This window comes from Dysidea avara, chromosome 10 (assembly GCF_963678975.1).
Source record: "Dysidea avara chromosome 10, odDysAvar1.4, whole genome shotgun sequence".
NCBI lineage: Eukaryota > Metazoa > Porifera > Demospongiae > Dictyoceratida > Dysideidae > Dysidea > Dysidea avara.
The window spans coordinates 14,059,197-14,085,399 of NC_089281.1; the positions used below are offsets into that span (position 1 = coordinate 14,059,197).

At 38.4% G+C, this 26,203-nt stretch overlaps 3 protein-coding genes across 3 annotated transcripts; 2 read left to right on the forward strand and 1 right to left on the reverse strand.

Annotated features, from left to right (window-relative positions):
• The first annotated feature begins 675 nt into the window (after nucleotides 1–675).
• On the forward strand, nucleotides 676–7,814 carry LOC136269097 (GTP cyclohydrolase 1-like). Its single transcript, XM_066064557.1, has 6 exons — nucleotides 676–950; nucleotides 3,890–3,999; nucleotides 4,056–4,111; nucleotides 4,691–4,722; nucleotides 4,773–4,857; nucleotides 7,581–7,814. Exons 1-6 carry the CDS (start codon nucleotides 707–709, stop codon nucleotides 7,705–7,707), a joined length of 654 nt encoding a protein of 217 aa, XP_065920629.1. The 5' UTR covers nucleotides 676–706; the 3' UTR covers nucleotides 7,708–7,814.
• A 1,372-nt stretch (nucleotides 7,815–9,186) lies between these two features.
• Nucleotides 9,187–10,295, forward strand: LOC136236781 (NLR family CARD domain-containing protein 3-like). The gene is made up of 6 exons (XM_066027017.1): nucleotides 9,187–9,352; nucleotides 9,420–9,841; nucleotides 9,883–9,985; nucleotides 10,039–10,057; nucleotides 10,108–10,175; nucleotides 10,255–10,295. The coding sequence occupies exons 1-6, from the start codon at nucleotides 9,187–9,189 to the stop codon at nucleotides 10,293–10,295; spliced, it is 819 nt and encodes a 272-aa protein (XP_065883089.1).
• A 3,468-nt stretch (nucleotides 10,296–13,763) lies between these two features.
• LOC136268136 (pre-rRNA-processing protein TSR1 homolog) lies at nucleotides 13,764–26,202 on the reverse strand. The gene is made up of 24 exons (XM_066063381.1): nucleotides 26,059–26,202; nucleotides 25,885–25,955; nucleotides 25,741–25,827; nucleotides 25,531–25,637; nucleotides 25,115–25,193; nucleotides 24,597–24,713; nucleotides 24,449–24,519; nucleotides 24,139–24,304; nucleotides 22,864–22,965; nucleotides 22,742–22,801; nucleotides 21,964–22,017; nucleotides 21,820–21,904; nucleotides 21,402–21,487; nucleotides 21,103–21,216; nucleotides 20,960–21,054; nucleotides 20,703–20,795; nucleotides 19,748–19,895; nucleotides 19,234–19,285; nucleotides 18,744–18,868; nucleotides 18,603–18,686; nucleotides 17,583–17,685; nucleotides 15,310–15,450; nucleotides 14,805–14,879; nucleotides 13,764–14,068 (listed from the first exon to the last, which is right to left on the reverse strand). Exons 1-24 carry the CDS (start codon nucleotides 26,159–26,161, stop codon nucleotides 13,884–13,886), a joined length of 2,403 nt encoding a protein of 800 aa, XP_065919453.1. The 5' UTR covers nucleotides 26,162–26,202; the 3' UTR covers nucleotides 13,764–13,883.
• Nucleotide 26,203: the final 1 nt, after the last annotated feature.

Sequence of the window (26,203 nt, forward strand, 5' to 3'; positions counted from 1 at the left end):
TCAAGCTCAGCAATAATTTGCAGATATTCTGGCTTCTCCTGCTTACGTTCTCGTGCAGCAGAAAGGTCAGCACGAGAATTAAATGGGCAGGTAAGTTCCAGAAGTACAACAGATTTCATTTCTGCATTATATATAACAATGTCAGGTCGGTGAGAACACACTAGTACAGCAGGGGGAATGGTGGCAGGAGGAGAGTCAGACGCACGTTTGCCATCCAAATCAGCAAATATTTCTACATTATCCAAACAAGCTTGCAACTCAGACATCAAACATAATAAAACAGCATCATGACGAAAAGTAAACCTGCCTTGCTGCAAAGCCACAGGACACCCATTTAGCACATGGTGACAAGTTGGACGAGGTGACAAACAAAGTGAACAAGTTGCACCAGTTTGTATATGCCAGCGACGTAAATTTAACGGAGTTGGTAATGTATCTGATGAAGCTCGCAGCACAAACGAAAGCTGGCCTGGATGAAAACCCAACAGGAGTCGATTCCACAGCTTAGAGTCAGCTTCCAGAACAGCACTTGATTCAAATTTACATTGAACAGAGAGAGTGTCCAGCTTCTCTTTGCATAGTGTCAATTCTCTAGAAATGGCAAGGTGTTTGCTAGCTGTGTAGAGCTTGCGAGCCGTAGGAATAGAGTCCAGTTGAGCTCTGGCTTCATTGAGTAACTCTATATGCTCCTGCGCGTTAATTAAGGATGTGTGCGAAGCCGTCGCTAGATGATAATCCGAGACCAAGATTGTCTCATTTAGATCTCCATGGAGGTGAAACGACAGTTCAAGGCGATGCCAGCGTTAAACTTCAAAGAATGGAGGACGCTTTTAAAACCATTCTCCAGTGCGTTGGAGAAAAAGTGGATAGGCCAGGCATCTTAAAAACACCAAACAGAGCGGCCAAGGCGTTCCTGTATTTCACTAAAGGCTACGAAGAAGATACTGAAAGTATGTTTACACAACACAATTCACAACTATACCCACGCCAAGTGCCCTCGTTGATTACAGAGCCTACACGACCTCATTCCTCGCTCACCAAATACAACTTGTTTTTTTCAGGAAGCAGATACCATTAGACTTATGGTTAGGTGGACTAAAAGTCATGTTAAGCTATTATCTCGGCTATTATTGTCGTTATGCGCAAAATTAAAACTAACATCTAAGACACAATTTTACATCTACACCTGCCATACCCACGCAGGTTCTTTCCTAGGACCGTACCTGTGGTTGCATGTGCCTAAGGACTCTCATACATTGATGCATGTCAAAACATGCTATTGGAATTTGTCAAATGCCATAAAATTTACATTGTATTACAATACTCCTGCTTGCATTATGTACTACATGAATTGGCAGGTGATATACATGTAGTGCTGGCAGTCACGTGCATTTAAAAAAAAACTTCAACAACAAAATACCTAAGTAAGCAAAAAAAAAAAAGTTGCCTTAGTTGGGGCTCGAACCATGATCTGTGACTGGATTTTGGAAAAACGATCCAAATCGCACATTAGAAGTTCCGAGATAAACGGTTTTAAAGAATTGAAGCCAGCATAACTCTCCAAGGATAGCAAGCACGCGTATGAAATTTACACAAAAGATGCATCAATCTGTAACCTTTCAAGCCACTTCCAGTACTTGTAGCTGCTTGTACAGTTTCCCGCCAAATAAGATAGAAAATCTGAGCAGTTGGACGAGCGAAGTAGTATCACGAGTGCTCACAAAGGGGTGGAGGCTGGGGGGTGGCGGGGAGGGCAAAAGTTAGACCTCAAAATGGAGGCAGACCACGATTGGAGTCCAGACACCAGATTACAGGGCTGTGCTGGCTCCTTAGTGGCTGATATGTAGCAAAATCAGCAGAGAACACGTCTGGCCAACATTATAAGGCTGTCCACCAGTAAACCACTGACTCCTGCCAAGCCAGGTCCTTCACAAGGCCTGAAACCGCCATTTGAGCACTCCACACCACCCAGAAAAGACGTGTGTAAAAACCAGCCTCGTGTAGTTTGAGTAGTGCTGAGGGTCAAAACTTGTGGTACGATAGTGCAGCTATCCACTGGTGGTGTTAGTTTGATTTTGCCTGATGTGCGATTTGGATCGGTTCTGTAAAATCTGGTCACATCTGTACTCATAGTCCATACTCATAACCACTGTACCATGGTGCTGCTGCTACCCACCTCCCTTAGTTTCTACCTTATAAACGTTCAACTGAAGTGACTTCTATATATAATGAGAGTGAATAAGAAAGCAAAGCTGAACCCAACCCTAACGCTAATAACTTCTTTTCGAGTGCTCTATAAGACCCGAGGCAAACTACTGGTCGCTTTCCCTAAAGTCAAATACTCGGGGCATACTACTAGACGCGTTGAATGCTCGGGGTACATTGGACGCGTACCAACCCTAACTCACCTTGATACAACTGGTGTGTTTGATATTCCAGTTAAATGATGGACTTGTGCCAGTAAAATAGCCGTTCACGTTCATAACCGGTGCCGGCACTATATCCACTTCCATTGCCTGTTATCAAGGAATACAATGAACCTTATCCCATCTCCATAAACCATTGTGTTTAAAAGATGTTTGTTATTGCAAAATGTAATCATGAAGTGCAATGTATGGGGAAATGTTTTGATATGATTTACATTGTGCAAAATTGTCTTCATTTCGTCATAGATGGTCTCTCTCTTATTTGCGGAAAACTGTTCTTGGTTATGTCAAGTATATGTAGCTACTGACAGACTGTTTTATTAGGCTAATTTGTGTTTCAAGTACCAATGCCATTGTTTTACATGCACCTGACTGTTTTATTATAGTTAGCTGAATGCTCTATTAGAGTATCTTGATCACTATCCTGCTGATCTTGACTTATTGAGAAACGAATAGCTAAATTTCCTTTCCATGACATTAAGGTTGGTGTTCAGTCCATCTAGCCTTCCTTCTACATGCCTAGCTAACTCAGTGATGTATCTAGGTGTGAGCCTGTGCCCTACCAAAGAATTTTGGTGCCTATACAAGATTGAGATACTCTAATAGAGCAGTCAATCACTCTAATAAAGTAGTTACACTATTCAGAGGAGCAGCGTAGCAAAATTATGCAGTTATAATAAGGATTTTCAAATACTTTATGAGTGGTATAATATATAGTTGTGGTGGGGTGCCATTGTGAGCAGGCCTTTTTTTTTTGTTCTTGGCTCTACCAAACAAGAGAGTCTAGATATGCCACTGAGCTAGCTATATAAGCATTCTACTACACAATCCTTAAACATTGAGATGATGGAATAATGTGAAAACTTTCATGATATCATAATAATGACCAGTGAAACGCATCAATGGATCTGAAAAATTAAACAATAAGCTTTGGGGATAAAAATACTTAATAGAACAGTCACTGTATTAGTTCGGCCATATCTATACAGTTGGAATTGACATTCACTGTTTGATAATTGTATGTCTAAATTTGGTCATTATCATGACATCATGCAAGTTTTTCACCATTATTCCACCATCTCAATAAGGGGGCTGGATATTCTGAAGACCCTACCAATGTGCTTTACCTTAGAGCAAGATACTCTAATAGAGCACTCAGCTTACTCCAATAAAACAATCTGGTGCATAGTATTGGGGGTAACATGTTGCTATTATAGTGTATTACACTGATATTACCTTTTGCAGCAAAAGATAGCGTAATGCATTACTTTTCATGGGCTAGTAATAATTAATATATTAATTAGGTACTGTCTTGTTTGTAGGAAGAGGCACAAAAAAGAATGACTGAAGTGTAAATCCCACTTCTGTTTCCAATCATGATAAATGTTATTGTGTCCATGCCCTAATATAGTGTACATCTTATTGTAATAATACACTTACACAGTAACTCTCTGTGTACTCAGGTATAGTAAGGAATGCTATATTTGATGAAAGTCATGATGAGATGGTGATTGTGAAGAACATCAATATGTATTCACTGTGTGAGCATCACCTAGTGCCATTCTATGGGACAGTATGTCATATAATGTTTGCCTTTTTGTGCTAGTTTCTCATTGCCTCCCTGCTCAGGTGTCTGTGGGGTACTTGCCAACTGGTAAAGTATTAGGACTGAGCAAGGTAGCAAGGTATGTCTTTTGTGTTACATGTATGGATGGTTTCATAATTATGGTGGGATGTGGATAGTCTTTTGCCATGCAGCTAAATTTTAAGTTTATTTGCTCATGAAAATTTTTCCCATTGAACAACAAAAAAAGGCAAGTTTATATCTAGCAGGTCTCAAACAGAACTGATACATACTGTGAGAATAGCACAAATCTGCTTTGGATTTTAAACAGAAGTGCTTTATATCAGTGATCGGATGAGAACTGGTGCTTTCAGCGTGGTATGGTCATATCAGTTGTAAAGATCAATAAAATGAGCAGACAGTACATCTATCATGATAACTTTAAGCTGAATATGACAATATTCAATCTTTTATTTTATTTTATTATTGTCTTATTATATACTAATTCTGAGCCTGAAAAAGATCGAAATACTCTAATAAAGCAGTCAGGTAACTATATTTTAGGATTAGGTGTCTTACAGACCTTCAAGCACTTGTGCATGGTAAATAAGGAAAATCAAGATACATTTAATGGTCCCATATCACACAGGTTCCATTTTAATGCCGTGTTGTGTCAGTGTGTCATCTTATTTCCACATAGGATAGTTGAGATGTTTAGTAGGAGACTACAAAGTAAGTCACTAAGGGTATGGCTGATCACATGACCTCACACGGTACACTAGTTCAAGAACGAATGACTCGGGAGATAGCTGAAGCCATACAAAAAGCTGTTCAGCCGTCAGGAGTGGGTGTGATTGTGGAAGCTACGTGAGTTGCAATGTTTAATGCAGATAAGTGCATGTATGCAACATGGATATGATTTGAAAACTTTATGGTGTGGGAGTGGCTCTGAATAAGAGGTACTCTAATAGACCAGTCAACTACTCTAATAGAGCAGTCTGTCTATTAGTTGCAAAGTCATTTTGCATTCTTAACGAGACAAAGGCTCTTGTCCTGATTGACTAGTTTACCATCTGTATGACGTTGATCAACTTGCACTGATAGTTTCAGTCATAACAGCTTTCAGATTAACAGTTTAAATTCCTTGGGGTTGCTTTCTTACTTTGTGCACTGATTGTACTTGCACTGGTTGCCACCTTGTTAAAATCTCCATTTTATTATTTTATTGTACTGAGTGTAGATGTGCCTTAATTCTAAAGGCTGCTGAACCTCACCCTTAGATAATTACTGCTGACATTTGCAAATTGTTATATTTATAAACAGCCCTACCATTTTACTTTTTAGTGGCTTTTCAGCAGCAATGCAGCAGCAATGCTAGGACTAGTTGCAGAATCTCATCTGTCATGCTGATAGGATTAGAAGTTTTTTATTTACATTCACGATGTACCCAAACCACATGCTTGCATTCATTAAAGAAATGTCTTCAACTTAGCTGTGAAGCCGTAGTGATGAGTGTGTATTGTATGATTTGTTGAAATACACAAAGGATATTTCAGTAGGTTTTTACTAGCACAAGTTGTGTTGTGTCAGACATAAATTCCCATTACATATGTGACCGTCCCAGCAAAAACCCGACTTGTTTGCACATCTTCCGGATTTTGATTTTTATTTTCTCAGTATTATCCGCAGTGGCCAAGGAATGAATCACCAAAGTTTCAGCCTTCTGTGGTGGAATTATAGCAATAGACGGTAGGAAGTGCAAAATAATCGATTTGTACAGTGATTAGTACTAGTAATAGCATGGGTAGCAGTGAAATTTGGGATAAATACCACGAGTGTTGTATTGGAAATTTACCATTTCCCATACAACAAGAGTGGTATTTATCCCAAATTTCACTGCTATACCCATGCTATTCCCAGTTAATACCATACTCGCTGCATATACGCATGCTGTGCATTAGCGTTGCCATGTACGCAATTTGTCACTACGTACTAAACACGCGTCAACACTAATTGGCGCTACATTGTTAACATAAATTCTAGCCAATGAAATTGCAATTACACCTTTTTCACTGCTACCAGTGAAATACGGGATAAATTTCACTGCTACTATTGAGACTTTTGTATGGGCAGTGAAACAGGTATGGATTATACTGAAAATATACTACAGGCACTTACATTTGCAGCCATAATTTCTGTTTACAATGTTGCAATTTGGCTTAAAATGTTCACCATGGATTAGCTAATCATCCAAGGTATGGTGTTAGCCCTGTAGTAACTTACACATATGGGTATTAAGGTGGTTTAGTTGAAGAAATGACGACAATCTTGCTTACGTTTATCGCATCGTAAACAAACGTATGTGACACACACACACACACTGTTGGGGCTACAGAAATGAAACAAAGATTTTTGAACTCTCCACGAGCAGATGAATAAGATGGTATATAATTTTATTCAATTTGAGTCTTCCTTCTCTGGGTAATGGCCCAATAAAAACTTGTGTATTTTTTCTTTGTAGCATGCATAATTTTATGAATATTTAGATTTTCTCAATACTTGCTTGAGAATTGCGAACAAGTCGGGGTTTTGCTGAAATGGTCACATATTTTATATCATGGCATATCTTGTGTATACCATAGTGTGTCTAAGGAGGGAAAATATCATAAACCTGGTCTTTTAAATACAAATTCCCACCAATGTGTAGGATAAGTTCACAATATGCCTAATCAAGTTGATGAGTGATTGTTTCATTAATAACTAGCTATGTAGGGATTTTCCACAATGTGATGTTGTAATATTTATATATCTTGTTTCACTACTTTGTTTTGAATGATTTAAAAATAATAAACATGCCCATTTGACTGTTCTATTAGAATATCAAACATGGCTTTTATATTAGGATGACTGCTTTATTAGAGTCTCAAGTGAGCCTTTGGTAGAGATATCTATAAAAGATCATTAAGGGCCATGCTCTGTTTTTTGACAGTGAAATTGATTGTTATAAGTGCACCTAGATCATGAAGGGGCACGGTTGTCATTCTCTGTTTTGGTAGTGAAACATCATAGACCATTGTCCTTTTTACACAGGGTTTTCTTGGTTTGATGCAAGACTCTTCTGTACAGGCATCTTTCATCTTCTGTGATGATTTTTATTGGTAGCATTTAGGGAGCACTGTAACTGCATAGTGATTATTTATTCAGAAATTTAATTACTTGTCATAGGGAGGTGGGTAACAATACGCCCTTCCACATGGGTATATAAGAGTAGGATACTCTCCTCAGTGTGAACTCTATGTGAGTACCCTATGAACTCTATGTGAGTACCCTATGAACTCTTGGTGAGTACCCTATGAACTCATGGTCCTAGAAATGTGTGAAACCATACCTGTAACTCTTTGAAATGTCCCTTCTCTACTGGACAATAAAACTATTGCATGTATGTAAATAGACTACCATAGTAAGATTATCACATGTATGCCAGACAGTACACTCAGACAGGGCAGTAGCCATGAGTGGTTACATGTAGATGAACATCCTCTTTAAGGGGTTCATGATTTACCTGTAATGTCATTGTATCATTTGTGTAGTCACTTATGTATGGTGATGAGAGGAGTTGAGAAGAGTGACAGTAAAACTGTCACCAGTTCCATGATGGGTGTATTTCGCGATGACCCCAAAACTCGTGAGGAATTCTTGCAACTAACATCTCGTTGACACCTTATCTATTCAGAATAATTATAGAGAATGAATTTGTAATATATTATTTATTATTAATTGTATTGATAATTTCATTCATTGCATAATTATTATCTTCAATCTCATCATTATTGTTATCAGTTATAGTGTCTCCCATGAGGATATTTCCTGATGGTACACCCACTATAGTATGTACGCGTTGAGCTGAATCCTCAAAAACATTTAATGACTCATGGATGCAATTATACACGATCTTGAAATTCAGCTCATTTGTAGTACTGCTTGACCCACTAAAAATATTTCAAAATCTTAAATGTCTGACATAATATTTACAGCCAATCAAAATTTTCACAATACATTTCCTATGGGAAGCCATATAAGCGCAGTGTCCATTACAGCCCTTTCCTGAACTTGTAATGAAGCCAAACCGTATGTGTCTGTTGTTGACACTTTTGCTGTTACCACTAATCATCTGGTTGGCTGAAATGTTAACTCTGTTGAGAAAAAACCCACGTTTAATTTTTAGCTGTTTTTCAGGATTTAGCTCAACTTGTACATACTATAGGGGGATATCCTTTTGTACACTTGTTGAGATGTCCTTTATGTGTCTATGCAGGATTGGAATGTAGAGTGACAGTGTTCGAATATACGGGTCTGCAAAAAGGGTACCCAACAACCGATAACTCTTGAATAGTAATAATAACTTTACAGTGCGTGGCATGGTACAATTACAGTAAAGAGATGAATAACATTAGATTACATATTGCACTGATGGTCTGCTAACAACCCGTGCTAGTAGCCAAAAAGAAAACTTAAAAAAGGCCACATATACTTAATTATTAGTTTCTCATCCTCCTATACTCACAATAGCAGTGCGGGAGGGCAGATTTTTTAATTTAATTTTTTACTGACTAGGTAGCTGAATTAGCTAGCTAAAATGACTCAGAATGCAATTTTCTTAGACTGCTCTAGCAAGATACCAACTTTAGAAGGTGCTGGATAGCTACACGCAGCCACCAGTGGTGTAAAAAATCCTTGATGAGGTAAGAAAAAATGGCCATGTGGGTGGGGATGAGAAACTAATAATTAAGTTTATGTGGCCTAATCAATTAAAATTAGGGGTAGGAGCAATGTTGCAGCAATTACAACAAGGGCAAAGGAAATGATATGTGCATGAATTACTTGGATTAAAGTGTTCTGTAAAATGGTTCCACAACTGCTCGTAAATTATTGATTTGATTATGTTGTAGTGTAGATAGGGGGAAGAGCATTCCAAAGTTAGGGAGGGAATTGAAATAGAAATTACGAATTTTATTATTTGATGAATAATAAATTGTGAAGCAACTTGTGAGCTGTAGCTGATCTTATCCTACTATTAGAAGGCTACATAATTCAGAATATTAAAGTGATCACTTGGCTGTTTTAGAGATTCAGGATAAGGATCATTAGATAATAACAGTGTTGTGACATTAAACTTGGCATCGAATAACATTGGTGATGGTGGCATTGTTCAGTGCCATTGCAGGAGCACTTACTAACAGTCAGATTAGTGAACTAAATGTTAGGGGGTGTGGCATTACTTTTACTGGAGCAAGATCACTTGCAGCAGGATTACTAGTCAACAACAGTGTTAGGAAATTATATGCGTCAGATAATCACATTGGTGATGATGGCATTACTGCCATTGCAGAAGTACTTAGTACCAATCAGATTAGTGAACTGTATGTTAGGGGGGTGTGGCATTACTCTTACTGGAGCAAGATTACTTGCAGCAGGATTACTAGTCAACAACAGTGTTAGGAAATTATATGTGTCAGATAATCACATTGGTGATGATGGCATTACTGCCATTGCAGAAGTACTTAGTACCAATCAGATTAGTGAACTGTATGTTAGGGGATGTGGCATTACTCTTACTGGAGCAAGATTATTTGCAGCAGGATTACTAGTCAACAGCAGTGTTAGGGAATTAAATGTGTGCCATAATTCCATCACTGTGGAGGGAGCTCATCTGTTAGTACAGTCAGCTGTGGACAATGGAGTCTGTCAAGTAGTTCATAATGATTATCATAATGATGAAGGCTACCAGGATGATGCTGACATGAAGAAACTGTTGATGATATTGGAACAGAGTGGTAGGGGATCGTGTTATGTGATATAATATTGTAATTGAATTTGTTGACATTACAACAGTTTGGGGCTATTAGTAGTGATGATGATCATAATCTTAAAGACATCACAGATCAGTACAGTAGTGAAGATGATGATCAACTTGTAAGAGAAGAGGACGCCACAGGTAGGAGGCTGTATTGTGTTATGTAGCAGTGAGTTACCATAGCAACAGATCAGATTATGCAAGAGTATTCAGGTATGATGGATGTTTCACTGTTGTCATGGTGATTATTGTTATGGTAACAGACAAGATGAGATCACAGAACAGGATAGTGAAGATGATGACCAATCACACAATGTAAGCAAGATTACCTGTTAGTCCATTGTTTACTCGTCTTGCTTATGAGTATATACACTGTGTGTTTCTACATCATCTACTCTGACCACTTATAGGTATTACACTGGTTATCATCACTTGTACATATGACTTGTAACCATCATGACAACGGCTGTTGCATGTTGTCTAGTTTCGCATGGCCAAACTGCTTTTTTTCTTTATTGCATGATGGTTGGTGGATAAAAAGTCTGCTGCCCATCTAAAAGGAATGGTCTGGCCATGCGAGCTGTCATAGCAATTTGTATTGCCATGGTAAAACAGGAATATCAGTTATATACCAGATTGTTTAAGCTGCATGTCATTTGTATAATATTTACATGTTCTGTTTTACCTATAGGAATATATCATCATCACAACATGGATCATGTGATACTTGTTAACAATTAACTGACACATTAGTTGTTTGCATAAATTTTGTCAACTTTATTTACATACGGATGTGGTAAAAATATATATTACACCCTTTATGTTTGTTGATTGTAACAATGTGGACAATGTTCTGATCCCTACCTACTGGCCACCCTACCCATACAGTCATTCTGCAGGCATGACTGTTTTTTGATACACCACACAAGTATTCATTACCAAGTTTGGATTGACATAAGGTAATAATAAAAAAAGGAAAAAAGAATGTATTACAGACATATGGGAATGCAAATTTAAGGCAACATAGTGCAGCAGTGAAAAGACTGCTGCTGTTAGGTAACATCAAAAGTTATCAACCATCTATTACTAGTTAGCATCAGAAAATCAGGAAGAGGTGTTATCACCTGGCAATTTCAGTATTTATAATATTGCAGTTTAGTACAAATGTATGAGAAAATTATAAATACTGAAATTGCCAGGTGATAACACCTCTTCCTGATTTTCTGATGCTAACTAGTAATAGATGGTTGATAACTTTTGATGTTACCTAACAGCAGCAGTCTTTTCACTGCTGCACTATGTTGCCTTAAATTTGCATTCCCATATGTCTGTAATACATTCTTTTTTTCTTTTTTTAATCATAACCTTGTGTCCATCTAAAGTACAGACAAAGTTGGTAATGTGCTCAAGGAAATAGCCAGCAGTTCACCCCAAAATGAGGACAAAAGAGTAGCTGATAGGTTGGTTAAGCTGATAAGTGGCCAGCATCAGTGATCAACAAGAAACAATTATTGTGCCAGTTTTAACTTGAACTGCTACCTTGTTATGGCAATATGAACAAAGCCCACTGTTTCGTTGCACCTCATTCACCCCCCACCCCGCCTTGGTTATTTGACTCATCACTTTAATTTGTTGAAGACATGAAATATTATAGAACAATACAATATAGAATTATAGATAGGGGTGCGGTAATTTTAAAGATTTCATGAATGAATGATGAATGTCACCAGATCGAGATACTCTAATAGAACACTCACCAGATCAATATACTCTAATAGAACATTCACCTATATTTACTCTAATAAAGCAATCAATCCTATTTTTTCGCACACTACTCTATAGAACAATCAAATATCTTGTTTATTTGCAATAGTTAACCATAAAAAATTTTAACAGTCAATTCTACACAACTTATTGGAGAATAATGCTGCATAAGTTTTGGAGCATAATGCAAGCTTTTTCCAGGAAATTCTTAATAGAATAGTGCAAAAAATCATGAGCATAATTACTTCAGCCCTAATTATGGAATACATGTACGAGGATAGCATAGTGTGTGCCTAAGTTCACATCTCCTGTAATAGAATATTGTCCAGGTGGGGTGCCCACACTGTCACCGTACCAATGCAACAAGTATGGAAGGGAAAACAAGTGTTTGGCTGTAGCAGCAGTAGCAAGAGAACCTAATAGTGCCAAGCAGAAATTGTGTAACATGTTATGGCAAAGAAGCAATGTGGACATTACTGTTGTTGTGCTACAAACTTACATATAATTTCTTTGACTGGTGCCCCAATGGGGGAAGGAAAAGAGTACAAAGGTCTGCATGATACACTATTTCTGGGGAAGATTTGAAGAGTGTGGTATAGTTATACAATCATTATGTTTGTGTTTCTGAAGTTTCTACATGCACATAGGGTATGGCTGCAACAGAATTAATTTTATAGAGCATTGACAGGCTAACCGGCTACACAGTATGTGTGCTTGCAGGTCTATCACTGCACTGGTTTGTACTGAGTGTTGTATATATACTATATGGGGCATGATCTTAAACACGTGTTTATGGTATAATGTTTGATACCATGTGTGTAAGGAAGAGTATAAACTCTTTAAAGCACCAGGATGTGCTATTACAATTGTCTGTATACAGCCAACAATGTACATTGGGTGGTATTTATTGTACATGGGTTGATTTTTCATGGTATAACTATACTAACCATATGGTATGGTAGTATGACACCTATCTCTGTGGTATATGACAAAATACCTGGCTGTGCTCCACAATAGGACCACGGATGCTAGAGCCAAGGAAATGTAGGTAATATGATATACGATAATATCTTAAATTTGTTTCCTTAGCTCTCTATCTATGATAGGATACATAGGAAATTATGCATGCAGAACAAATTTCATCTAGCTCAGTAAAACTGCACATGTGCATTTAAATATTATTTCTGGTGTATGCAACTACAAGAACAATTATCTGAATAAATCAACCAAGCTGATTACAGACAGCAGAAGTGACTGTTTTATTAGAGTATTTTGTATGTGGAATTAAGTATTATTAAAGTTTGTGAGAGCTGTGTGCACATCCGTCCACAAAACCATCAAACGTAGTGTTATATGATGTTCTTTTTGATAAAATATATAATTTATAAATCCTGTAGTCAAGTCAGCTGTTGCATCATTGTTATTAGCTACAGTATGATCAAATCAAACAGTATGTGCTAAATGACGTGATCTTCTTAACATGCAAGCAGCCGTTTGAATGTGCATTTGAATCTTTTGAGACTGATATTGCAATCATGAGTTTGAGATGAGCATGACACACAATTAAAAACTCTAACATAGCAACCAAAGATGGTACATGGCACATTGCCATATCGAAGATGGTGGCATATTAATGATGTGAATATAATGGAATTCTTAACAAATGACATTTCGGGGTGTGCACACCATTGAAAAATTAATGACCTGTTTGTGATGGAATCTGGTGAACTAATGAGTGTTGAAGATTTAAAAATTAGTTTAGTGAAGCCATTGATTGCATACATTTCTAGACTGGTTATTCAAGATGATTACTCTTCACAGAATTTCCTCTGAAAGTGTGTCACATACATATCACCTACTATTGTGTGCCTGCATGCTATCAGTATAGTAGGTAACCGGTACATACTTTATGTCCTCAAGACACGTACTTGTACAGATACCCTATGTCCTCATGTGCGTGCATGTATGTATATACCAATAATATGTATAGAGTATATGCAAGTATAACAGCAAAGCGTGATGCCATTTTTTAGTCACTCTGTTTGTAGTTTGCACTAAACTTCTAAAGGTTTGTATAATTTTCACAACTATGATGTTTGAATCATGGTGTTCACCTCTATCTTATGACTGTTTATTTCCAGTATAATACAAACTGTTGAACCAAGCAGTACACTAATTTTGGTAGTTTTAGCAAACACATTCAAACTGTTCATATATTGCCAACACCTTCAGTATCTATTTATTATGACATATTGATATCATAATATTGTCATAATTATTGCATATCCTCAATCTCATCCTCATTATCGTTATTATTAGTTAATGTCTCCCATGAGGTGGGTGTGGCTACTTCATGGTGATATTCCCACTTGGGAAATACCCTTTTGTAGAGACTCATCATTACTGTATCCTGAGCATTGAGTTGTCCATCAAATGTACACTTCATGTGTCCATGGGTACCTGTGATTGAAGTATGTGATGTATTAATCTGTACGTACTAAACTGAAGACCAGGGTGCTACCTACACATAAGACCTTGTACAGGCTTAGCTGCTGGAGCTAACACTTATTTAAAATAATGTCAGCAGTGGCAGCATCTACAAGAAGATTTTCACACAGTTCTAACTGTGTGGCTTCTTTATGGACAAAGCAGTAACAGGTACTTCCTGATATGGAATATACAGAGTTACTGGACACTGGCTGATGTATAAATAATGGTAAATGAATAATTAATTATAATATACTTTACTAAGTCTTCCACAGAGACGAGTGGGTGGAAGGGAGTGCCAGTTGTGCCAGCTAAAATAGTTCTTAATCAGCTGTGTTGTTGATAACTGATCTTAATGGTAACAGTGGAACCTCCCTATAACTTATCTTCAGTGAAGTGAGACAGAAGGAATAATCTGTCTAGATTTACAAAAAATACAGAGTCAAACTTATTTCAACATCTGCCCTATGTTCACCATTCACCCTCCAGTGCTAATAAAAACTGTCGTTATCTGTAATGGAGTCCACTTTCCTGTCACAATGAACAGTTTATTTAATAGTGACACAAATTAAATGATCTTAATTTGTATTACATAATTTGTGGTTGACCAGACATTGACAACATTTCATTATCTCTTCATCTAAACCACTTATAACAGGTAATTCCCACAGGGTGCGTCCAATCAGATTACAGCTACATAGGCTCTTACCTAGTGGTTCCTTGATGTGTCCTCTCCTGCCATATTTGGTCCTCAATTCTACTGGCTTGAACCACAGGATGTCCTCTAGGGGTAGAATAATACATTATAATAATGAGGATACTAATTTACTAAACACTTATTTTAGGTCCCAAAGTAGCTATCCCTTACATAAACTGTCTGGAAAATTAGGATACTATATGGTTGGTTCCCAAGGTGTCCATATGACATTGTAGTAGCAACGACTAGTATGCTAATACAGTCAATGCCAAGCTAGTTGCAGTTAACATTGGCTGGTGATTAATGTGTAAACTCTCAAATGGGAAAATTTATGGTTGGCTGATATACAAAGGTAGTCTTTACAAACAATTGCTACCAACATGGTAGATTAATTTGAATCATAACTTACTCCAAATATCTTATAAGAACATACCAAAAATAAGGTAAAATCAATCAGACACTAGCTTCTATAGCTGGTACAAAGGACACTATATTATTAATGTTCACATTTCCCTACCTCTACTGAAGAACATGTATCGTACGACAGCAGACTTCTTGTGTATCTTCATCGGGTGACCACTAAGGATGATCTTCTTGCAATTGATACGATCAGGGTTGACGCTGAGTAGGGAACCAGTTGCTACCAATGTGTGTACACCTGTAAAAATGATTAAATGTCAGTTGGTGGGGTTCAGTATGTGTAGCTGGCTCTGGGACAATTGACTGTGTTGGTACACACTTGTACTACCCCACTCAACACACTGCACTACTATATTTGACAATAGTACATCTTGGTGGTCCCTGTATTGGTTAGGAACTACGCTAGAGGCAATTTGGCTAACACCAGTGTGTTATAAACATATCGTACAGGCTTGTGATCTTTGTGTAAACTATTCACTGCATGACTGATGGATAATAGTAGAGCATACATGTTATATCGATCTTGTCAAATGCACTAAACTGACAGCACTTTCACTTTAGCAACTACAGTATGTAATGGGGAACACTGTTATCTAAGTGACAAAGACAATGTTCCTATGCAGTATTCTTGTGAAGAATGTTCTACAATTGTATTTGCAGAAACTAAAGCAACAGCAGTCATGTTTCTTGTGGTCAGGTAGTTAACAATAAAAACTAGAAGTTGTTGATGCATGTACGCTCGTTAATTAGGATCAAAGCAAACAGTTAATCAGATACAATCATTCTTATCAGTTGTTTATAACATATATGGTGAAGTGTGGTTGACTTATATTAGGCCAAGTTAACACTACACAATTCTCAGTACTCTACCTGTACAGCTGGTTATTGTAATTGCAACAGCTCATCAGCCCATTCATTGTCTGTGAATTATCTATATGTCACAATACCTCATCGTTTTGTTTACCATGGTAATCCCCAATAGTCTCTTAATTCAATACATTAGTCACACTACTGTAGGTAGCATAACATGTTGATCGTCAGTGGCGTAGCCAAACCCGGGCAACATTGCCCTGGCATCAGATTACTTTGCCCCACCATCAGTCACCCAGAATAATTAAAGACGTGGGCTGGATTAAAGTAGTAAGCCACTCCATTTTTGTACCAAGAACAGCACAACTTACATAACACTAATAATGCATTTTTGCCAATGTTTTTCTTTCTGACTAGTCGATGGACAGAGATGGGGTTATCCAAGGGATTTTCCCTACAAGTAACTCGATTGTGTACAAATAATAGGAGACAATAAATAGAAGCAAGATTATGGGATTAAAAAAATGCTCAGAAGTGACAAGGAGTGAAAAGAAGGATTGGTATTAATTCTTCCAGTATAGTGGGATGGATAGTTAATGTTTGGATTAACTTGTGTAACTATTAGTGTGGTCAAAACTTGGATCATAGAATAGAGGTGAGGTAGCCTGAGGCTTTAACACCCATCTAGCTGTGTAGATAGTATTTAGTGATAGTTCAAATGGTATGGAGTACTTGTTTAGTCAACAATTGTTTTCCTTTTTGTTACTAGGTTGACAACTCTAGTGGCACCATGCATTGGCAGTCATCACATGATACAACACTACTGAAAAGCACCTCGTGCTTTAATTCAGGTTTCTTCCTAGTTTGGTGTTAAGACACATACAGAAATATATGTATGGAATAAGAAGGCCAATAGCATTCACTTAGAGTAAGGTTACAGTACATTAGTCATCTAGCATACAGTAGGTATTGTATGGTAGTGCAGATGCATATATATATATTTTAAAACGCTGTATTGATGAAGATGGGCATGTGTATGTGTGTTGCGTGGTTGAATGGTTTGCCCGCCCAGTGCCCGCATGGCAAAAAAGTCTGGCTACGCCACTGCTGAGCGTATCATATATTATATATAGACGTTATGTGTATGCAAAATACACATATATGGTACCGTTCAAATGCAACGTCATCTCATGAGAGTGTAATAGATTAAAAAAAAAACAACTTGTTAATTATACGGTTTCACCCGCGAGTATTAATCCCGGGATGAATATTTGCGGGCAAAATGGGTACCACGTCCTTTAATTAGCGAGTTTTTAATCGCTCGCGAGACATTGTATTTGAGCGGTACCATATGTACACACACACACACACACACACACACACACTCCTCTTCCTCTGTACCACTGCTATAAAAATGGTCATATGTCCCTTCTAATGAAGGGAACAAATCCAAAAAGGTTTAAAAATCAATATTTTACACACACACACACACACACACACACACACACACACACACATAATTGGCACGCATGCACGTACACTACACTGCAAGGCTCTTACCATCATTTAGTTCCTTAAATACTAACACAGGTGATGGACGGTACTCAATTGGAGCAAACACAGTGGCCACAATAGTACTGTTGGGTCTGAAGTATCTCTCACTCTGCACAACACACATAATGATATCATTACACACAAATCACCCAGCAGGTTTGATTCTCATTAGAGACAAAAAAAGCCATACAAATACATTATCAAATTTCACTGTCATTATTAACTAGATTTAAGTGGTCTGCTTTTGCTGTATGTACAATCAGTCAGAGGTCTTGATATGGAGCTAGGAGATGTCTGTACAGTTCCAGAGGATGGCGGAAGCATTTAAGCACCGTTAAAAATGAATTATGCAAAACCCTTGGTTTTCTGGTTTAAATAAAATGTGGGAACAATGCAACAAAGTGTGGCACCATTCCTTTGTTTAGAAGAAACTGTGAAAGAATTGCTAGGCACGAAATAGCGTTTCATCAGACATGTCTACAAAACGAAGCACTTTTACAAAAGAAATTACATCATCTTAATCCTTACACAAAGTGTAATCGAAAGAGCTAACAATCCCCAGCGATCCCCAACATTCACTGGTTTTGTATTGAGACTATCGGGGTTCATGTGATATTCCAAACAAAACTATGTAATTAATGTAATATTTTCAAGTAGCACCTAAAATGCTTTTTCCCTCCTCTGGTACAGCTCTGTAGAGTTGGATGAAGACTTGTACTAAATGGCAGCCTGTAACATGGCCGTTGGCTAGCGGCTACTTGTAGAGTGGGTCCCTTGATTGTGGTCTGCATTGACCAGCTCTGGAAAATCTGGTCATATTGCCTGTTCTCAAGTATCAAGAAATTCCATCAACTGAGACTAAACGTACCAATGTTCAGTTGATTAAATTTCTTGATACTTGAGAATAGGCAATATAACCAGATTTTTCAGAGTTGGTCAATGCAGACTGCAATCAAGGGAATTAGCATGTACGGATAAGACTATGCATGAAGTCAGTGTGTGTTGACATAAGAAGGAAATGGCTACCTTATGTTTATCTCCAGTGGTGTGTTGAGAGAAAGTTACTGGTGCTGTAAACCTTCTTAGTCCAGTATGAAATATAAGTCGCTCCTAGAATATGTATGTACTTTAGCTAAAGAATACCAACCATAACTTTCATAAAAATACCTTGGCCTTTATTGGGAGGGTGTGATGCAAGGTCCTTCTTAGTACAAAATTAAGTACGCTCATTTTATTTTCATGCTCCAGTATTCCCATAACAACCATTGGATTAGTGTCCAATTTCCAACCATCTACAATACACAGTGTATTATTGAAGACATCTTATTGGCGGACCACACCCTTGTTTACAGGCTGTGATTTGTAACCCACTAAGCTTGGTGACTACAATATAAAAGTACCTTCTTAACTACAAACCACTTAGCAACAAGAAAATAGTCTATTACAGTAATTTACAGACACAGCAAACAAAAATGCAAGTTGCAAAAGACATGAACGTATGTAGAAAGTTGCATAATCCAGACACTTAAACATTCATAAAGTATCCCTTAGTACATTAACTGACCTGGGAATCAGTACACCTTGAGGACATTCAGTTTGTCCCAAGGTGCCCATAGTGTATTGTACATTTCATTGTCAATATAAAACACCATCTAACCTGAAAATGTACTCGGAACTTTGTCAACATAGACGGTAATGTACCAGCCAACCTGTCAGTAAACAAAACAGCTGATACGCAAAGCACAAGTAGTGTTGGTAATGTTATACTAATGATACATACTGATTGAAAAGTAAGTTGCTATTGGACAAATGTTGTGCCAATACTCTACACAACAATCAAATTTGCAGCCATTTAGTGCATCTGTCATGCATGTCAGAAGAATCTCATTAAACCTACTGTCATCTCCATAGCAACCAACCTCACCCACACTAGCAGTGTACATTCTAACATCAACCTCAAAACAGTTTGTTGTCATAATGTAAAGCTATTCTAAATCATGTTTGTCTCAAACTACACAGACTCCTAACACATTTGGTATTGTACATACACACAATGATATGCTATGTAAATTCTACACATAAACACACCCTCTATAGAAACGTTAATGAGCCATTCAAATAATGTAGGTCACACCCTTTTAGCTTTCTACATCAACACACACAATACTTACCATTATGCCATCTTCATTTTCTGAATTGGAAAGAACTCGTTTCTGAGTGCGACGGAAGTTGTCAAATTGGAATATTCTGGCATAGTTGGGTGGCAGATTTTCCTTGGGGTCCCACAGTGATGAATGGAAACTCTGCAGACCGCGATACCTGCACAGGAACACATACAAAGCCTTCGCTACAATCACTGACTGCATTTTATAAGAGCTCTTTTCAACAGCTGTTATGTCACAAGATTTCATCCTCACAGAAAACCATGAGGGAATGACCAAGCACCACACTTCAGACTATTTTGTTATTTTTCCTTTGATCTCAAATGCGATACTTTCCACAAGAATTCCAACACTGCAAGGTTTTCTTAGTGGAGAGGAAAACAAGGCACCCAATGAATTCAGATATGTGGGTTTAGTTGTGGGGTTACTTTCAAGTGAACGTTATAAGGACATGTTGTACTGCATGCAACACTTGAGGTTCACTATCTAATAATGTACATCTTACTTAATAACACCCAGCTTATTGGCAGGGCCAAATAGGGTATGTAGGTTCCCTCACTCACGTAAGTACAAGTAAAGTATAATAGTACATTTGTGGACTTGCTAGGTAAGTGGATGGACAGAGTATTAATGAAATGTTGCACCTCAGAAAGCCACATAATCTCCGCATGATGTAACAGTGTTGGTGCTAGCCTCTATACACACTACGCTACCTACACACACTAGCACACATCTAGTAGGATATGCCAATACTAGTATTGTACTGTTGTACTATGCATATACCATGACAGGAAACTGTGTTTATAAATTGTGAACACTGCCACTGTAACATATCTAGCCTATCTACATAGCAACTGCACAACTCTTACTAATATTGTGGAATGTACATTGGCTACCAGTAAGCTAGGATACCATGATTATGGAGTAAACACCATACCTTATATGGTCACGTATGTGTACGTACCTTGCAAAACGTGTTCTAGCGGGAGTATCAAGAGGTGTGTCTACCTCATCTGGAAACATTTGATCTTCTCTTTCAGCTTTCAGCAATTCCAACCTGCAAAATGAGAGCAGATGACGGATAATTTAGCTCTACGCTGAAATATGTAGAATATGGACATCAGCCAACTAAGTGTCCTGACTTTCTAGGTAACTTCATGTACTAAGGAATACTTTGACACCTTGTCTAAGTGTCCAGATTATGTACTGCATCCACCTTACTGTTTCATCTCAGCTGTATGGTCCATGTTAGCATCGTACTGACTGTCATCAGCAACGCTCATGTAGTCCATGTCCGTCATGGAGTCTGGCACTTCCTATGACACAGCAGGTAAAACGAAAGCTATAGAAATCATATCACTTACGGCATTGTCCTCAGAATTGTCTCTACCAAACTCACTATCGACCACAGCGGCTGAGGGAGACAGTATGTCTTCTTCCTCCAGATTACCAGATGGTGACATTTCCCTGGTGTCATACTGAAACCAAATGATAGCCGCCCTTAATCACATGAGCACCATATATAGAGCTCATCATTAGCTATACACTGCAGTATTACAAGGGATTGCACTTGTACAACTACTAATCACCAAAAGCCATACAACAATCGTACCATATTTGTACATACATAATGAGGTACAGTGAATGTCCATGTATGTCTTACATTATCATCATCTTCATTGTCTATAATCCATGATGCTTGGTACTCTGAGGTGCCTTTGGGAACTCGTCTCTTGTGCTTGCTAGCATCTGAAACATCAACCAAGTGTAACTGGTAGCATGTGTATGTGTGTACATACTCTGTGATATGAATACATGAAACAACCACCAATACACATACACACTACAGTAAGTCTTTGGTAGCTATGTGAAGCACAGCTATTGCTGCCCAGTGAACCAGCACTGGGATACCCATGCACCACTTGTGTACTAACACGTAAATCCAGGACTAGTAACTGTCGCAAACCGAAAGTTACGCAACAGCCCCAAAAGTGCTGTACATGACATGGACAGTTGGGTGTTTGCCAGTGATCTGGTGTCAACTGGTGAAACACATTACAGACAAACACCGGCAGACATACCTGCTGCTTCCTGTAGCTCTTCTTCAGTTGGCCATGTCTGTTCCCCTTCCATAGGGTCAGGAGTTGCTTCAGATATTAGTGACTGCTACAATACAACCACATCAAACATTGAGTGTGTCATGTCTATATAGTACAACATTATACCTGCTTTGTGGGATCAGCAACTTCCAGTACCTTCACCCCATCGTCCCCTTCACCCTGTTGGAAGTGAATGACACACAGACGCAGATACACACACTACACTACACATTTGCAACATACCCATGTACATACATTATGGTTAGCAGGGACTTGATAAATAACTAAATATCTCACTACTGGTTACCAAGACAACAGTTACACAATATAGGGATGAATAGTATAGAGAGCACAGTTCAACAGGTCAGTGACATCATTATTAGTGACATCACATGGTGGACACCTCAGTGTGAAAGGACATGCCATAACCACAAGCATGAAATTTGAATTGCCCACTTGCCTGCACTAACAGGCATTGTGCTTTATTTGGTGTGTTGGGACAACTCTTACTAAATGTTTACGGAAATGTAATTCATAATCTGCAGCATTACTGGCATACTAAGGCACTAGACCTTAAGAGAAATTAGGAGATAATATGATAAAACGTTGAGTGTAGTAGGAATACGTTAACTAAGTGACTTCACTATAAACTGAATACCACCAAATAAAACTCCCGATACATCAATGATGCCATAGTAACCAATCTGGTCACAAAAGCATTGCATATTTGGTACCATTAAAAGCATTGACAACAACATTTTAATGTAATGAAGCCTACAACATGAGATATGAAGGATATTAGATGTCACAATTAGTAGTAGATTATTTCAACTCTACATCTACATAACATTTACAAAACAACACCTCTAAATACCATTCCCTTGACATTCTAAACAATGCTTACCATTTCTCCCTCCCATGGTCGGTGTGGCCTCAATATGTTAGGGTCTGGTGGAGCTTCTATCTGCAAAACGGTACAAAATAAATAATTATTACAAACAGTGAAGCAACTGTGCATGTATGTACCTTGGACATCTGATATACACCACTGTTTGGCAACTGAATCAGATTGTTTACAGATAGCGACCTTCCTCGCAGGTAACCGGACACTATCAGTGTACCATGATCCTGTAATAAAAGGGTACACACCTACTTTAAGTGTTGTAATATGAACAGTAAGTTGTGAACACAAAACATCTTTAACCTTTTGTTGTGATAATTGCAAACTGATCAACATCCTCTATACATCCCATACACTGGTAAATAACAAAATGTAATTCTCCATTAGTCGATTACTTCTTCTTCTCTAACCTTTTCATACATTATTACTCTATATACAGCCATGTAGCTAGCTAATAGTAGCTATTGGGTCTTCCAGGTAAGCAAACATAACATTTGGCAATAAATTATTTAGTTCTGCTTAATATAATGAGGCGACTGTCATCCCCAAACGTGTCACTTGTGTACCCAACAACAGTGCAACATATCAACATGATGCAATTCAAATTGAAGATTCTGTGTCAAACTGCCAATTAAAATTGAGTTATGATGTGATCTCTATCATTTAGTTGTGTTGGTATAATTACTAATTACTGACTTACCTTACTACGCAACTGCTATGGCTTATCATGCATGTGGTCATATATTGGATGCTTATGCTACTATATAGCTACACAGATACTAGTACTATATGTTGTACAGTGATTGTGAAGTGTGTACTGTGTAGACAAACCTGTTTACTTGACTGATACTAATTGGTCACCTATGACTCAAGTGCGGGATGTGTGGAGAGTGTATGTACCTACACACACTACAGACAGACAGAGACACACACAGAGAGCGACAGAGAGACAGAGAGAGAGAGAGAGAGAGAGAGAGAGGAGAGAGAGAGAGAGAGAGAGAGAGAGAGACAGAGAGAGACAGAGACAGAGAGAGACAGAGAGAGAGAGACACAGAGAGAGAGACAGAGAGAGAGACAGAGACAGAGACAGAGACAGAGAGAGAGAGAGACACAGAGAGAGAGAGAGAGAGAGACAGAGAGAGAGACAGAGAGAGAGAGAGAGAGAGAGAGAGAGAGAGACAGAGAGAGAGAGAGACAGAGAGAGAGAGAGAGAGAGACAGAGACAGAGAGAGAGAGAGACAGAGAGAGAGAGAGACAGAGAGAGAGAGAGAGACAGAGAGAGAGACAGAGAGAGAGACAGAGAGAGACAGAGAGAGAGACAGAGAGAGAGACAGAGAAAGAGACAGACAGACAGAGACAGAGACAGAGAGAGACACACACAGAGAGAGAGACACACACACCTGGGGGTCACCACCATTGATAATATGTTCCATTCTTTCAACAAGAAGATGTGGTCGTTGCTCACAACAGAGAACATGTCTCTTTCTTTTCTGACTAGATAACAAACGGAGTAAAGTGATGGCATCATGTGAAGTGTCTACTGTGTGAAGCTTCTCCTTTGGAAACCTGGGAAAAATTTCACACAACTTACTACAGTGTAGCTAACCAGATCAACCCAGCAAAGTTTAAATAAACATGCACACATGTGTACACACTATACACGCATGGACACTACCCAAACACACACAATATGCATGCATGTACACACACCTTTGTTCTACAAATTTCTGGATCATTTTACGATAGCTGGCTTGTTTTTTAGCTGGGTACTCTGTGAAACCCTAAATGGAGGTGTCAAATTATCCCATTGTAATGGAATACACTAACACTACACAAAAAGTACACACAAATACTCCACCTGTGAAACATGAAACGTTGTGGCAAGTCCTTGAGAGCATATACAGGATAGGCACAAGTCACCATAATAATCAGTTGGCTGCTCTACACCATAAACCAGTAGCAATGTGTCAGCAATCTGCAAATTTTACAAGCTGTAAAAATCAGCACACAGCCCAGTACTGCTATCAATCTAGACTAAATTTCTCATGTGTAGGAGTATCCTGATATGGGTTGACATATCTACCCAAAAGGGCTAAAGAATAGAACTTGTTAATAGTCTTTAAGAGCCACTCAAAAGGCAATCTTATACAGCCACAAGAATCCCCAGTAAAATGGCTTGTCCTGTCTATAGCACATGGTATATCCCAGTCAAACACACAGTGGATATTTCTACTGCAATTAGTACAGAAATAGTGAAGACAAATTACTAAGTACATGGAAAGTGTTAAACATATAACATCCCTTGACCTGGAAAAAATGCTGTCGTAAATGCTGTGCCTTTTTAACCAATTGTGAAATAGTAAACTTGTACCTGACCTTGGCAGTGTCCAGAACATTGTAAAGGTTGTGAACTGGTGGAAGAGCCAGCGTGAAGCGCTGCTTCAGCGAAGAAGAGCTAAAAGTAAAGGAAAACTGCATACCCAACACTACCCAAGTGTCTCTAAGGGAAATTCCAAAACAAAATACCTGAAATAGATACAGCACCACCCAATAATTTAATTACCAGTTTAAAAACAGTCTAGTTAAAGTGAAACTACTCTGTGATAACAATGGGGGACCACTAAGATTGAAGATTCTGACTCCCTTCATTAACAGGTTTTAGTCTTCTAACAGGTCCCTAGTAGGATAGACCAGCTTTTGGGAGTCAAAATTTTACTGAAGATTTAATTTGTAACATAGAGGTACTATATCCTTTACATACAGTTTATAAAGATCACTGTTATGTTTCTTACATGATGGTGGTTATAGGGAGGGTGGGAGTGGCATCAGGATCACATGCTAAGCACATGTGCCGATACAGAACATCCACATCAATAGTTGTAGACAGTGGCACAATAACCTACACACACATACCCATACACACATGCAAGACATGCACACAGGGCCGCAGGCACATACAAATACAGACATACACATGTATAACACACTACTGTCATACTCACTATTAGGTGGGGTGGGGTGCCTTCTAATCCAATCAAACGTTTTTCCATTTGTGACTTCAGCCGACTGTTAGCACGAATTTGCTTCGCCTGACAAGTTGAGTGCAGATCAGTCAAAGACTAACACATACTATACATTGCAGATACCTGATTTCGACGGTCTTGCTTACTCATGTGTGCACGACGGGCATTTGTTAAAGAGATAGCATCAATCTTTCCTATGAAATATTGTACATGTCAGCTTGCCCCGAGAAATAAATTTAACACGTGGGTGACCACGTGCGTGCGACTGGTGTGACTAAATTACACACAATTGAGTACCTTTCCTAATCGCACTGAGAGTTCCTTTACTTAAATGCTTCCCCGTCTTGTGCGACTTATTCTGTTGCTTGAAAGGACCCGGTTTGTGCACTGTAGAAGACATGGTGCCCTCCAACCCTAACGTTTTCGAGCGGAAGTCGATCAC

Bases quoted from the DNA above. Each gene is read 5' to 3' on its own strand.
- LOC136269097 (XM_066064557.1), top strand. From the start codon at position 707: ATGTGTGCGAAGCCGTCGCTAGATGATAATCCGAGACCAAGATTGTCT. The intron at 4,000-4,055 runs GTATGTCATATA...CTCCCTGCTCAG, and splicing joins TAGTGCCATTCTATGGGACA to GTGTCTGTGGGGTACTTGCC. The intron at 4,723-4,772 runs GTAAGTCACTAA...ACGGTACACTAG, and splicing joins GTTTAGTAGGAGACTACAAA to TTCAAGAACGAATGACTCGG.
- LOC136236781 (XM_066027017.1), top strand. From the start codon at position 9,187: ATGGTGGCATTGTTCAGTGCCATTGCAGGAGCACTTACTAACAGTCAG. The intron at 9,353-9,419 runs GTGATGATGGCA...ACTGTATGTTAG, and splicing joins TGCGTCAGATAATCACATTG to GGGGGTGTGGCATTACTCTT. The intron at 10,176-10,254 runs GTTAGTCCATTG...GACCACTTATAG, and splicing joins CAATGTAAGCAAGATTACCT to GTATTACACTGGTTATCATC.
- LOC136268136 (XM_066063381.1), bottom strand. From the start codon at position 26,161: ATGTCTTCTACAGTGCACAAACCGGGTCCTTTCAAGCAACAGAATAAG. The intron at 21,905-21,963 runs GTATAATGTTGT...GTTGTATTGTAG, and splicing joins TTGCTGATCCCACAAAGCAG to CAGTCACTAATATCTGAAGC. The intron at 20,796-20,959 runs GTAAGGTGGATG...CTCATTTTGCAG, and splicing joins CATACAGCTGAGATGAAACA to GTTGGAATTGCTGAAAGCTG.